General features: G+C 50.1%; 1 protein-coding gene across 1 annotated transcript in view; it reads right to left on the reverse strand.

The window, feature by feature from the left end:
- Window positions 1-543: 543 nt before the first annotated feature.
- The window catches only part of LOC147729423 (uncharacterized), a 104315-nt gene continuing 91481 nt past the window's right edge, over window positions 544-13377 (reverse strand). The window contains exons 7-8 of the mRNA XM_086959766.1: window positions 5380-5469; window positions 544-2372 (exon numbers count right to left, since the gene is read on the reverse strand). Coding sequence (XP_086815892.1) covers window positions 1651-2372; window positions 5380-5469 — 812 coding nt within the window. The 3' untranslated portion in view covers window positions 544-1650. The remainder of the gene's footprint in view (window positions 2373-5379; window positions 5470-13377) is intronic.

A 13377-nucleotide genomic window follows, 5' to 3' on the forward strand; every position in this document is an offset into this window, starting at 1 on the left:
TCACAAATTGTGAGTGGTTCATTAATATGCATGAGCCTCACATTTTTCGACCCCATTGGGAATCGCTAACAGTGTCTCTTACATTTGCTTTTGCGACTCTCAAATTGCGACTTGCAATTTTTCGCACTTTGCGAGTCGCAAAAGCAAATGGTCCTACATTTGGCCCCAAGATGCTGATCTGGCGCTTGACTTAAAATAGTGTGATTCAGAGAAAACCCTTAATATCCCGGTGCTTAAAATTGTTACTATATGAGTAATGTCACGAGCTGAAATGAAAATTCACTGTGAAACTGAAGTGTGTAAATCCCCAAATGGAGTACAGTCTTGTATCGTCTCGGAGCATCTCCACCAGTGTTCGGCGGTTCGCTGCTGCCCAGCAAGATTTGCACTATAGAGAGCAATACACGCAGAGGTAAGACACTCAGAGGTAAGACACACATGCATTTCCAGTTACCCAGTCCCTACGTCCAAATCATTTACTTCCTTTTTCTTCTAGAGTTCATTAACCATATTACTCCTATTGTGTAGAAATACTGGAGAACGTTTTGAGAATCAGCCACAGTCATTTATTCCGATTATTCTTTCTGGTAAAGCCCAAATACTATAGGAATTGGCAACATGAATTACTGAAAAACATGCTCAGGAATAAGCAATTATTTCATGAAGGAAGTGCAACTGACCGTACAACTGTAAAACAGAGCTATGCCCTGGTCAACTCGAGTTTGGGTACACACTGATTGATGTCTGAGTTAGAGTTTATGGAAATTTAAATCAAGGTTGCGCTGCCAACAATGAAGACTAGACGTGTCCCAAGGCAACGGAAGCAAGGTCATCCAGCAGCTCAATGGCCTCCAACTGCTGAACCAAAGGAGTGCCAAAGATCAGTTATGTGCAGCAGGTCAACTCCGACACTGTTTTCCTGACAAAGCATAAAGGCCGTTCTAAGCTTGCTTTGTATCCACCATTGATGGTGGACACTTACACCAAACTGAACATTTTTCATTTGCCAAAAACCCACTCCTAAAGCGAGAGTTTGTTTCAGAAACATTTTAAACTAATAGCACCCACCCTATAGAAATGTTCACCCACGGTGTGGGGTAATTATTTTGTTTTTCCCTGGCAGCCATGGACAGCAAAATAATAAAAAATCTACAGATCACCGATTCTAAATTGGGCAGGAGGTCGGATGGCTTAACTCTCACGGCCAAACTCTGTGAGGGCGTCTGAGGAGCATATCGGTGACTGAGCTGGAGTAGGCTTAATCAGACAAACTGTCGATCTTCCCAGCCATAAATTGGCAGAAAGGGTTCTGCATCACTGTTGCAAAGGAGTACCCTCTCCACCAAACTCTAAATCGGGTCCTAAATATGTAAAGACCAATCTAGCGAGTTAAATGAAACACATTTTAAAAAATATAAGCATAACTATTGTAAACAGATGGGTACAAATTAAATAAGCGTGCCTAGGTCTCCTTTTCGCACAATGCCACAGGAGTTGTACCTTGGGTATGTCGGCCATCAGCTCAAGCATGTTTCTTGAACTGAAATAAGCTGAGCCTTCAAGTGATGCTAGCCCTCATTTCCCTCCACTGACTGCATAGTATAGGCATAGTATAGATTGTATACATTAGGCCGAGATGCATCTTTTCTCTCATAGAAAATGTCGACATGTTTTCTGATGCGTATTAAGATTATGCTTTAGACTAAAGCTTTTGCCGCAGCCAGTACACTGATATGGCCGCTCGCCTGTATGTATTCTCTGGTGGGCAATGAGCGTTCTCTTTCGAATGAAACTTTTCCCACAGTCGGTGCACTGATAAGGCCTTTGCCCCGTGTGTGTTCGCTGATGCTCAATAAAGTTTTCCTTGTGCTTGAAGGTTTTCTCACATTCAGTACATTGATATGGTCTTTCCACCACAAGGGTTGTCTTGTGTTCAAAGAGGGCCCCCTTTCTCGTGAAGCATTTTTCACAGTCAGCAACACTAGACTTGTTAGTATGTAGGCACCGGTGTCCAGGAGGGCGCTGCATAGGAAATGTCCTCTCTACCTGATAATGGTTTTGTGATCTCCAGTATTTCTGGGTCTTTGATTGGTATCCAAGAATATTTTCAGTATTCACGTCACTCTTTTGTGCACTATGAAAATCGAAAGCCACGTCTTGAAGATGCCCCTTGTATACTTGATGACTGGAGCCACTTTCATGCTGGGCATTTTTCTCCACTTCGAAATCCAGATTTATTTCTGGCCAAATGTAACTTTTAGACTGTGGTCCCACCGTGCCTTCTTGTCCGCATAATGCTTTGAATTCTCCAGTTTTATCAGCAGATACCACAGGGCATCTCACTTTCATTTCTGTGTTTACGCTTCCATCACCTGTAGGATTTAAACATTCACAATCAGTAGGTGTCCAGTTATGTGTACAAAACAGAAATATTAGCATCTATGACATGTTTAAATTGTGCATACGTTGCCCAATATTAACAACATTGCTCTGGGGCTAAACTATGTTTTAATAGGGCTGTCGGGAAACAATGTAAGGTCTGGGCAAAATCGCTGCTGTGGCCTCAATATTATGGCTTGAATTTCAGGACCAGGGGCCACTGAAAAGAAGACCCTGTCGAAGCTGTGAATTACCCAGTGAGCCAGAGTACAATGTGAATCTGTGTGAAAAGTAAATAGTCAACTTCAAATATCCTGCCCATGAAGTGTGACCACCGTGGCGGTCGTACAAGCCATTCTTTTCACTCCTCCTTTTCTTACAGCATTGGGGCAGTAGGGCCCTGCACAAGTACCGGAGAAACACATGTATGACAGTTTTTCAGGACAACTATTTAAATGCTGTTCATTGTATAGCAAATTTGTCTTGTCAAGATCCTGAAAACCTAAGCTTGAACCAGTCTTTCTGGAACTACGTTGGACACAGGAGGAAGTGGGTTTCAGACCACCGGCTTTGGACACCGGAGGTAGCATCAGACACAGTGACCAGATTTTAAAAACAGGGACAGAACTCAGACAAGGAAGTAGGGCTATAGAGATGTCTACTTAACAAGTAACATGTATTAGACATGCATGTTTGTGCCAATAACAGGCAAAATAAAATTGCATGTTTGGAATCCACTTATCAATCATGTTTCAACACACAGTCAGGGTTGGGGACGTGCGCCAGTGTAATTCCATCTGACCTGCTCTTCCATTGCTATTTTTTTCTATCAATATCACAATTGGTCTACAAGTAAAAACAATTGATTTTGAAATGTTAAATGAAATGACTCGGGCAACAAAGGTTTGGCATGCTGTGACATATGATACCACTTCTTACCAGTAAGGGTGAGAGGATGCACCACCTGGGCAGGAGATAGCAGCCCCTGTTTTTCCGTTGGCACGCTTACGGAAGCTTGATTACTTGCAGGGCTCATCCTAAAGGGACCCTGACTTTCACAAATGGAACTTAATCTGGAAAAACTGTCCTCACAGATCCAGGCTATCATTATCACATCCATTCCACGCAGGACAATGTAGAGTTGCCATTGAGACAGCTTGTGGGGGCGCGGCCTGGTAGCAAAAGGAGCCAGGTTTACCTACAGGATATGTACAAACTGTTTGACCAGTTTCCATGAACGTATCCATCAGTGGGGTGACAGCAGGGAGTTATGTTTATTAAACTGAAGAGAGCGGAGGCTACTCGGGGAGAGCAGGACTGTCCAAGAATGATCAGCTGGTCCAGTTCCTAGGATGCTTTTTTACACAGTGCACCTTGTGCACGAAGCAGAGGCATCTGAATGTTGATTAGGACTTCCTAGAAAAGTCACTGAAGCTGCCATAAACTGAGCTATTTCTTCGCACTTCCTGGCTCTTGCTAATTTGCTTAGTGTAGCTGGTGTGTCTTTGCAGAACATCCAGGTATGTGACAAGTGTGCAGTGACCGGGAGAGCCTCAAAAGGGCTGGATGTGCAACTGACACTGAGTAGTGAAGAACCTATTCTTAACATCCGAAGCGGGTGTAGCAACAGCCAAAAGATGAGAGGCGAAGGCGATAGATTTGTAAGGAGGATTTATTCAGATTCATTAAGATACATCGGACCCCAGCCACAGCTGACTGGCACCAAAACAATCTCTCTCGCAATCCCCGGCGCTCGCCTTGGAACGCTGTCCGTGGTGACATTCTAAGTGATGTCGCCACGGCGCGTTCCAAGGTGACAATGGGGCAGGGGTGACACAATGCGGTTATCTTCCTAGTGGGATGGAAGATACCTCAGCGGGTTTTATGGCTTCTGCTTACTGCATCATGAAGATGTGACAGCAAAGTCTTTGTTCTGACCATATTGCTAAGTAGGATGAAGTGTATCGAAGTCTGAAGAAAGGTCAAGTAGAAGGAGAACTGCTAATCAACTGAAGTCAAGAGCAGTTTTGATGTCATCCCATTGGGGCCATCAAAGAAGATTCAATGTCACAACAAGAACGGAATCCAGTTTCCATTCTCTAGCAGCGCCGGTCGCGGACTCTTGGACAGAAGGTGCGAGTCACCAGAATCCATTTGCATTACTATGAATCTGCTTAAGCAAACTAAGGATAACTAAAGGTGTTCGATGGCATCTACCCTAAAGTGGAGATGTCAAGATCTAGAATGACTACAGTCGAAGGTCTAGGGGGGAGCCCCCTAGGGTGGATGTTCCATGACCAACAATAAGCACAGACAGCCACAGTATTAGGTATGTGATGGCCACCCAGAAGTAGCATGGTCACGACCCACCATAGGAGGTGCTGTTCTGAGGCAGCGCCTTTAGGCTTCAGTAAGTCGTCTTTAGGGAGAAATTCAGCTAGTTTGCAGAAGATAAAGGGGGAGGGCTCCGAAGGCAAAGGAGCGGTGACACCAGCCTGGCTCTAGCCCCTTCCCGTGCCATAACAGGCTCAGATACGGAAGACACCTCCATAATCTTCCCTCTCTCTACCTGGACTCCCTATGAGGGGGGTGTAAGTAGGTGGTGACGTTGGGCAGGTTGAAGTACCAAAGAGAAGCCTAGGAGGTGGTGCAGAGATTCAAAGACAACGCACTCTCAGGCTCTGCAACCGAGGAGGAGGAAGGGGAGAGGAGCAGGAGGAGGAGGAGGAGAAGGAGCAGCAGGAGGAGGAGGAGGAGGGGGAGAAGGAGGAGGACATGGAGAAGGGAAGCACAGGCATAATGCATCATTCTGCGTCCATCACTGACTCTTTTTCAAGCGATTCTAGGTGCACGGAACAAATGATGTGAACAGACTGCTGTATCCGAGAATATTGTAATCAAGTGGTAGGACAAAGTGAAGTGCCTCATCTGAGTTATCGGATGCAGCACTTCCAGGAGAGAGAGAGAGAGTGAGAGAGATGTGCACTATCATTTACTCACGTGGATGTCTGACGTGGTAATTTCCTTTCTTCGAGAGCTGGGGGCCCATGCTATTGGCATCATCCTCTTGTTTAACTAGGAATGATGTCACTACAACAAAAACACAGGGCGTCTCATGAGTAGATATAAAGGGTTCCACTCCTGCACAAACCTACACACCTTAAGGCATTCGATCACCCCAGCCCTGATCCCTCATCCTGGTAGGAAGAAGCATGGTTCATGACAGAATTCACTTCTTCCACTGCCTGATTGTGTAATTGACTGGAGCTGTGAAGGACGCGCACTGTCTGCTCTGGGTCACGGGTAATTGACTGGAGCTATGAAGGAGGTGCACGGTCTGGGTCACGTGTAATTGACTGGAGCTGTGAAGGAGGTGCACGGTCTGCTCTGGGTCACGTGTTATTGACTGGAGCTGTGAAGGACACAGACTGTCTGCTCTGGGTCACGTGTAATTGACTGGAGCTGTGAAGGACGGGCACTGTCTAGGTCACGTGTAATTGACTGGAGCTGTGAAGGATGAGCACTGTCTGCTCTGGGTCACGTGTAATTGACTGGAGCTGTGAAGGACGTGCACTGTCTGCTCTGGGTCACGTGTAATTGAGTGGAGCTATGAAGGACGTGCACTGTCTGCTCTGGGCCACGTGTAATTGACTGGAGCTGTGAAGGATGCGCACTGTCTGCTCTGGGTCACGTGTAATTTATTGGAGCTGTGAAGGACGCGCACTGTCTGCTCTGGGTCAAGTGTAATTGACTGGAGCTATGAAGGACGTGCACTGTCTGCTCTGGGCCACGTGTAATTGACTGGAGCTGTGAAGGAGGTGCACGGTCCGCTCTGGGTCACGTGTAATTGACTGGAGCTGTGAAGGACGTGCACTGTCTACTCTGGGCCACGTGTAATTGACTGGAGCTGTGAAGGAGGTGCACGGTCTGCTCTGGGTCACGTGTAATTGACTGGAGCTATGAAGAACGTGCACTGTCCGCTCCGGGTCACGTGTAATTGACTGGAGCTGTGAAGAACGTGCTTAGGTCTGCTCTGAATCACGTGTAATTGACTGGAGCTATGAAGTCAAGTCAGTCAAGTCAAAAAAATTTGTATAGCGCACTACATACCCAGAGGGTTTCAAGGCGCTTAGGAAGGGGAGGAGGATTATTTGTCAAATATCCACGTTTTAAGCTGCTTTCTGAATGCTAGGTGGTTCTGGGTGAGGCGAAGGTAAGCGGGGAGTGAGTTCCAAGTCTTAGCAGCCAGGTATGAAAAGGATCTGCCTCCCATGGTGGTCTTGTTGATGCGAGGTACAGTGGCGAGGGCTTGGCCGGAAGAACGTAGTTGGCGGGGGGGGGTGTAGAAGGACAGTCGAGAGTTGAGGCAATCTGGTCCGATGTCGTGGAGTGATTTGTGTGCGTGGGTAAGCAGTCGGAAAGTGATTCTCTTATTGACGGGTAGCCAGTGGAGGTCTTTAAGGTGACCAGAGATGTGTTCGTTGCGTGGGATGTCTAATATGAGCCTGGCTGAGGCGTTTTGGATTTGTTGGAGTTTCTTCTGGAGTTTAGCGGTAGTACCTGCGTAGAGGGTGTTTCCGTAGTCCAGTCGGCTCGTGACCAGAGCGTGGGTGACTGTTTTCCTTGTTTCGGAGGGGATCCAGCGAAATGTTTTTCTGAGCATGCGAAGAATGTTGAAGCAGGAGGAGGATACGGCGCAGAGTGAGGAGTCCAGGATGACGCCAAGGTTCCGTGCGTGGTCTGTCGGGATGGGTGCTTTTCCGAGGGCTTCCGGCCACCAGGAGTCGTCCCAAGCAGAGGGGGATGTACCTAAGATGAGGACTTCTGTTTTGTCTGAGTTCAGTTTCAGACGGCTTTGTTTCATCCATTCGGCAACTTCTTTCATTCCTTCGTGTAGGTTAGTTTTGGCGGTGCTGGGGTCATTGGTGAGAGAAAGGATCAGTTGAGTGTCGTCCGCGTAAGAGATGATGTTGAGGTTGTGTTGGCGTGCGATGGCCGCGAGGGGGCTCATGTATACGTTGAAGAGGGTGGGACTGAGTGAGGATCCTTGGGGTACGCCGCAGATGACTTCAGAGGCCTCGGACTTGAATGGAGGAAGGCGGACTCTCTGGGTTCTTCCGGTGAGGAACGAGGTGATCCATTCAAGTGCTTTTCCTTGAATTCCGATGTTATTGAGGCGTTGTAGAAGGGTGCTGTGGCAGACTGTATCGAATGCTGCAGAGAGGTCGAGGAGGATGAGGGCGACTGTGTCTCCATTGTCCAGTAGAGTTCGAATGTCGTCTGTTGCTGCGATGAGGGCGGTCTCAGTGCTGTGTTTTGCTCGGAAGCCAGATTGTGAGGGGTCGAGGGATTTGTTGGCTTCGAGGAAGGCGGCGAGCTGGTTGTTGACGGCTTTCTCGATGACTTTGGCCGGGAATGGAAGAAGCGAGATGGGGCGGTAATTTTTGAGTTCGGTGGGGTCCGCTGTTGGTTTTTTCAGAAGGGCGGTGAGTTCAGCGTGTTTCCAGTCTTCTGGGAAGGTAGCGGAGTTGAAGGAGCAGTTGATGACGTCTCGGAGGTGCGGTGCTATGACGGAGTCTGCTTTGTTGAAGATGTAGTGAGGGCATGGGTCTGTGGGTGATCCTGAGTGGATGGAATTCATCAGGCGGATGGTGTCCTCAGTGGAGATTGGGTTCCAGGCGTTAAGGGTGTTCACGGGGGGAAGATGGTCAGCAGATGGTGGGGTGGGATGGTTTCCGGGTTGGTTGTCAAAGCTGTTGTGGATGTCTGCAATCTTGTTGTGGAAAAAAGAGGCTAGGGAGTCGCAGAGGGTTTGAGAGGGGGTGATGTCGTTGGAGTTGGCCGAGGGATTGGAAAATTCCTTGACGATGTTGAAAAGTTCCTTGCTGTTGTGGGCGTTGTTGTCAAGTCGATCCTTGAATGCTGTTTTCTTGGCTTTTCGGATCAGTTGGTGGTGAGTGCGGGTGGCGCTTTTGAAGGCGTCCTTGGTGCTGGTGGTTGGGTCTTTTTTCCAGGCCTTTTCGAGGGAACGGCAGAGTTTCTTGGACTTCTTGAGATCATCGTTGAACCATGAGGCCTTCTTGCTGCCAGGTTTACTTTGACGTTTTTTCAGAGGAGCTAAGGTGTCGGCGGTGTTGGATAGCCATAGGGTGAGGTTGGCGGCGGCTTCGTTAGCGTTAGAAGAGAGGGCTGGGGAGTTTCGAAGGAGCGATGCGGAGATTTGGTCCGTGGTGATTTTGTTCCAGTTTCTTTGCAGGGTAGGTTGGAGGTGGATGTTGGGTTTTGGTTTGTTGTAGGTGAAGTGAACGCAGCTGTGGTCAGTCCAGAGGAGATCCGTAGTGTGGCTGAAGGAGACATGATTGCTGGATGTAAAGATGGGGTCGAGTGTGTGACCTGCGATGTGGGTGGGGGAAGTGACTAGTTGTTTAAGTCCGAGGTTGGCGAGGTTGTCCAAGAGGGTGGTGGTGTTGCGGTCGTAGCTCTTTTCAAGGTGAAAGTTGAGGTCTCCCAAAAGGATGTAGTCTTTGGAGGGGAGCGCGTGTGGGGTGATGAAGTCCGTGATGTCTTCACTGAATTTTGCGCGGGGTCCTGGTGGTCTGTAGAGGAGGGTGCCTCTGAGTGTGGTTTTGGGGTCGATGTGGATCTGGAAGTGGAGGTGTTCGGAGTTGGCGAGGTTGGCGTCAGAGCTGGTTGAGATGCGGATTGATTTCTTATGGACGATAGCGATTCCTCCTCCTGTGTGGCTGGTACGGTCTTTGCGAGTGATCTTATAGTCTTCAGGGATGGCAATGGTGATGTCTGGTGCGGAGGAAGCATTCATCCATGTTTCCGTAAGGAAGGCGATGTCCGGAGAAATGGTGTCTAGTAGGTTCCATAGGTCAATGGCATGCCTGTGGACTGATCGGGTGTTGAGAAGGATGCATTGAAGGTGATTGGGGTCGGGGATCTGTGCTGTGGGCGTAGCGGAGATGTTGACAGTGCCGACGAATTTGCAGGAGTAGCAAGAGAAAGGTCCATGGGTGTGACCAGGAGCGGCTTGGACGCAGTTGGGGGCGCGACCGGGGTTAAGGGCTAGGAGGGTGGCGGCATCGTAGGTAATGCGGGAGGGCTGGGCAGCGCGAGGGGCAGGGGGTATGGCGCTGGGCGCGGTCCGGGCGCGGACGGGCTTACCTTTGGCGCACCTTCGGCGAGGCCGAAGCGCGTGGACGCTGCGCGTTGGGTCATTGGTCATAAATGGAGAGAGGGGGGGGGGGGCGGAGCGTGGGAGGGGCAGCAGGGAGGCGGTAGCGAGGAGGGTAGGTGGGCCAGGGGAATGAACAACAGGGAAATGGAGGGCGGGATAGAAAGTCAAGAAACGGGGGGGCAGGAGGATTAAGGGTCCGAGCAACAGCAGGGAAATATTATCAAAGTAGTACAGATAGCTTACAAATTAAGCATTCAGAGACCCAGCGCACAATGTATAATAGTCAAATGCAGCAATTACAGACAACAGCAAACTCGCGCTATTAAGGGTGATTGCAGCGCGATGCTAGGCGCTATAATCTGGTGAGGAGCGCTAAATAGGCTGAAATGCACACGATACCAGACACCAGCGTGGTCGAGTCAATGGCCAGTGAGGGAGCGTGGGGGGAGCGGCCGCTTCGGATCAGATCCGGACGGTCACAGCTGTAGAGAGGAGGAGGTGATCTCTCCGTTTGTGGGTGGGAGGGGCAGCAGGGAGGCGGTAGCGAGGAGGGTAGGTGGGCCAGGGGAATGAACAACAGGGAAATGGAGGGCGGGATAGAAAGTCAAGAAACGGGGGGGCAGGAGGATTAAGGGTCCGAGCAACAGCAGGGAAATATTATCAAAGTAGTACAGATAGCTTACAAATTAAGCATTCAGAGACCCAGCGCACAATGTATAATAGTCAAATGCAGCAATTACAGACAACAGCAAACTCGCGCTATTAAGGGTGATTGCAGCGCGATGCTAGGCGCTATAATCTGGTGAGGAGCGCTAAATAGGCTGAAATGCACACGATACCAGACACCAGCGTGGTCGAGTCAATGGCCAGTGAGGGAGCGTGGGGGGAGCGGCCGCTTCGGATCAGATCAGATCAGAAGGAGGTGCACGGTCTGCTCTGGGTCACGTGTAATTGACTGGAGCTGTGAAGGACGTGCACTGTCTGCTCAGGGTTACGTGTAATTGACTGGAGCTGTGAAGGACATGGACTGTCTGCTCTGGGTCACGTGTAATTGACTGGAGTTGTGAAGGACGAGCACTGTCTGGGTCACGTGTAATTGACTGGAGCTGTGAAGAACGTGCACGGTCTGCTCTGGGTCAGGTGTAATTTACTGGAGCTGCGAAGGACGTGCACAGTCTGCTCTGGACCACGTGTAATTGACTGGAGCTATGAAGGAGGTGCACGGTCTGCTCTGCGTCACGTGTAATTTACTGGAGCTGTGAAGGACGAGCACTGTCCACTCCGGGTCACGTGTAATTGACTGGAGCTGTGAAGAACGTGCTTAGGTCTGCTCTGAATCACGTGTAATTGACTGGAGCTAAGAAGGACGAGCACTGTCCGCTCTGGGTCACGTGTAATTTACTGGAGCTGTGAAGGACGTGCACTGTCCGCTCTGGGTCACGTGTAATGACTGGAGCTGTGAAGGACGTGCACTGTCCGCTCTGGGTCACGTGTAATGACTGGAGCTGTGAAGGACGAGCACTGTCCACTCCGGGTCACGTGTAATTGACTGGAGCTGTGAAGAACGTGCTTAGGTCTGCTCTGAATCACGTGTAATTGACTTGAGCTAAGAAGGACGAGCACTGTCCGCTCTGGGTCACGTGTAATTTACTGGAGCTGTGAAGGACGTGCACTGTCCGCTCTGGGTCACGTGTAATGACTGGAGCTGTGAAGGACGTGCACTGTCCGCTCTGGGTCACGTGTAATGACTGGAGCTGTGAAGGACGAGCACTGTCTGCTCTAGGTCACGTGTAATTTACTGGAGCTGTGAAGGACGTGCACGGTCTGCTCTGGGTCACGTGTTATTGACTGGAGCGGTGAAGGACGCGCACGGTCTGCTCTGGGTCACGTGTTATTGACTGGAGCTGTGAAGGACACAGACTGTCTGCTCTGGGTCACGTGTAATTGACTGGAGTTGTGAAGGACGAGCACTGTCTGGGTCACGTGTAATTGACTGGAGCTGTGAAGGAGGTGCACGGTCTGCTCTGGGTCACGTGTAATTGACTGGAGCTGTGAAGGACGTGCACTGTCTGCTCTGGGTCACGTGTAATTGACTGGAGCTGTGAAGGACGTGCACTGTCCGCTCTGGGTCACGTGTAATTGACTGGAGCTGTGAAGGACGTGCACCGTCTGCTCTGGGTCACGTGTAATTGAGTGGAGCTATGAAGGACGTGCACTGTCTGCTCTGGGCCACGTGTAATTGACTGGAGCTGTGAAGGATGCGCACTGTCTGCTCTGGGTCACGTGTAATTTATTGGAGCTGTGAAGGACGCGCACTGTCTGCTCTGGGTCAAGTGTAATTGACTGGAGCTATGAAGGACGTGCACTGTCTGCTCTGGGACACGTGCAATTGACTGGAGCTGTGAAGGAGGTGCACGGTCCGCTCTGGGTCACGTGTAATTGACTGGAGCTGTGAAGGACGTGCACTGTCTGCTCTGGGCCACGTGTAATTGACTGGAGCTGTGAAGGAGGTGCACGGTCTGCTCTGGGTCACGTGTAATTGACTGGAGCTATGAAGAACGTGCACTGTCCGCTCCGGGTCACGTGTAATTGACTGGAGCTGTGAAGAACGTGCTTAGGTCTGCTCTGAATCACGTGTAATTGACTGGAGCTATGAAGGAGGTGCACGGTCTGCTCTGGGTCACGTGTAATTGACTGGAGCTGTGAAGGACGTGCACTGTCTGCTCTGGGTTACGTGTAATTGACTGGAGCTGTGAAGGACACGGACTGTCTGCTCTGGGTCACGTGTAATTGACTGGAGTTGTGAAGGACGAGCACTGTCTGGGTCACGTGTAATTGACTGGAGCTGTGAAGAACGTGCACTGTCTGCTCGGGGTCACGTGTAATTTACTGGAGCTGCGAAGGACGTGCACTGTGCTCTAGGTCACGTGTAATGACTGGAGCTGTGAAGGAGGTGCACGGTCTGCTCTGGACCACGTGTAATTGACTGGAGCTATGAAGGAGGTGCACGGTCTGCTCTGCGTCACGTGTAATTTACTGGAGCTGTGAAGGACGCTCACTGCCTGCTCTGGGTCAAGTGTAATTTACTGGAGCTGTGAAGGACGTGCACTGTCCGCTCTGGGTCACGTGTAATTGACTGGAGCTGTGAAGGACGAGCACTGTCCGCTCCGGGTCACGTGTAATTTACTGGAGCTGTGAAGGACGTGCACTGTCCGCTCTGGGTCACGTGTAATGACTGGAGCTGTGAAGGACGTGCACTGTCTGCTCTGGGTCACGTGTAATTGACTGGAGCTGTGAAGGACGTGCACTGTCCGCTCTGGGTCACGTGTAATTGACTGGAGCTGTGAAGGACGCGCACTGTGTGCTCTGGGTCACGTGTAATTGACTGGAGCTGTGAAGGACGCGCACTGTCTGCTCTGGGTCACGTGTAATTGACTGGAGCTTTGAAGGGCTTGCACTGTCTGCTCTGGGTCATGTGTAATGACTGGAGCTGTGAAGGACGCGCACTGTTTGCTCTGGGTCACGTGTAATTGACTGGAGCTGTGAAGGACGAGCACTGTCTGCTCTGGGTCACGTGTAATTGACTGGAGCTGTGAAGGACGTGCACGGTCTGCTCTGGGTCACGTGTAATTTACTGGAGCTGTGAAGGACGTGCACGGTCTGCTCTGGGTCAGGTGTAATTTACAGAAGCTGTGAAGGACATGCACTGTCTGCTCTGGGTCACGTGTAATTAACTGGAGCTGTGAAGGACACGGACTGTCTGCTCTGGGTCACGTGTAATTGACTGGAGCTGTGAAGGACGAGCACTGTCTGCT

Source organism: Lissotriton vulgaris, chromosome 2_2, assembly GCF_964263255.1.
Source record: "Lissotriton vulgaris chromosome 2_2, aLisVul1.2, whole genome shotgun sequence".
Classification (NCBI taxonomy): Eukaryota; Metazoa; Chordata; class Amphibia; order Caudata; family Salamandridae; genus Lissotriton; species Lissotriton vulgaris.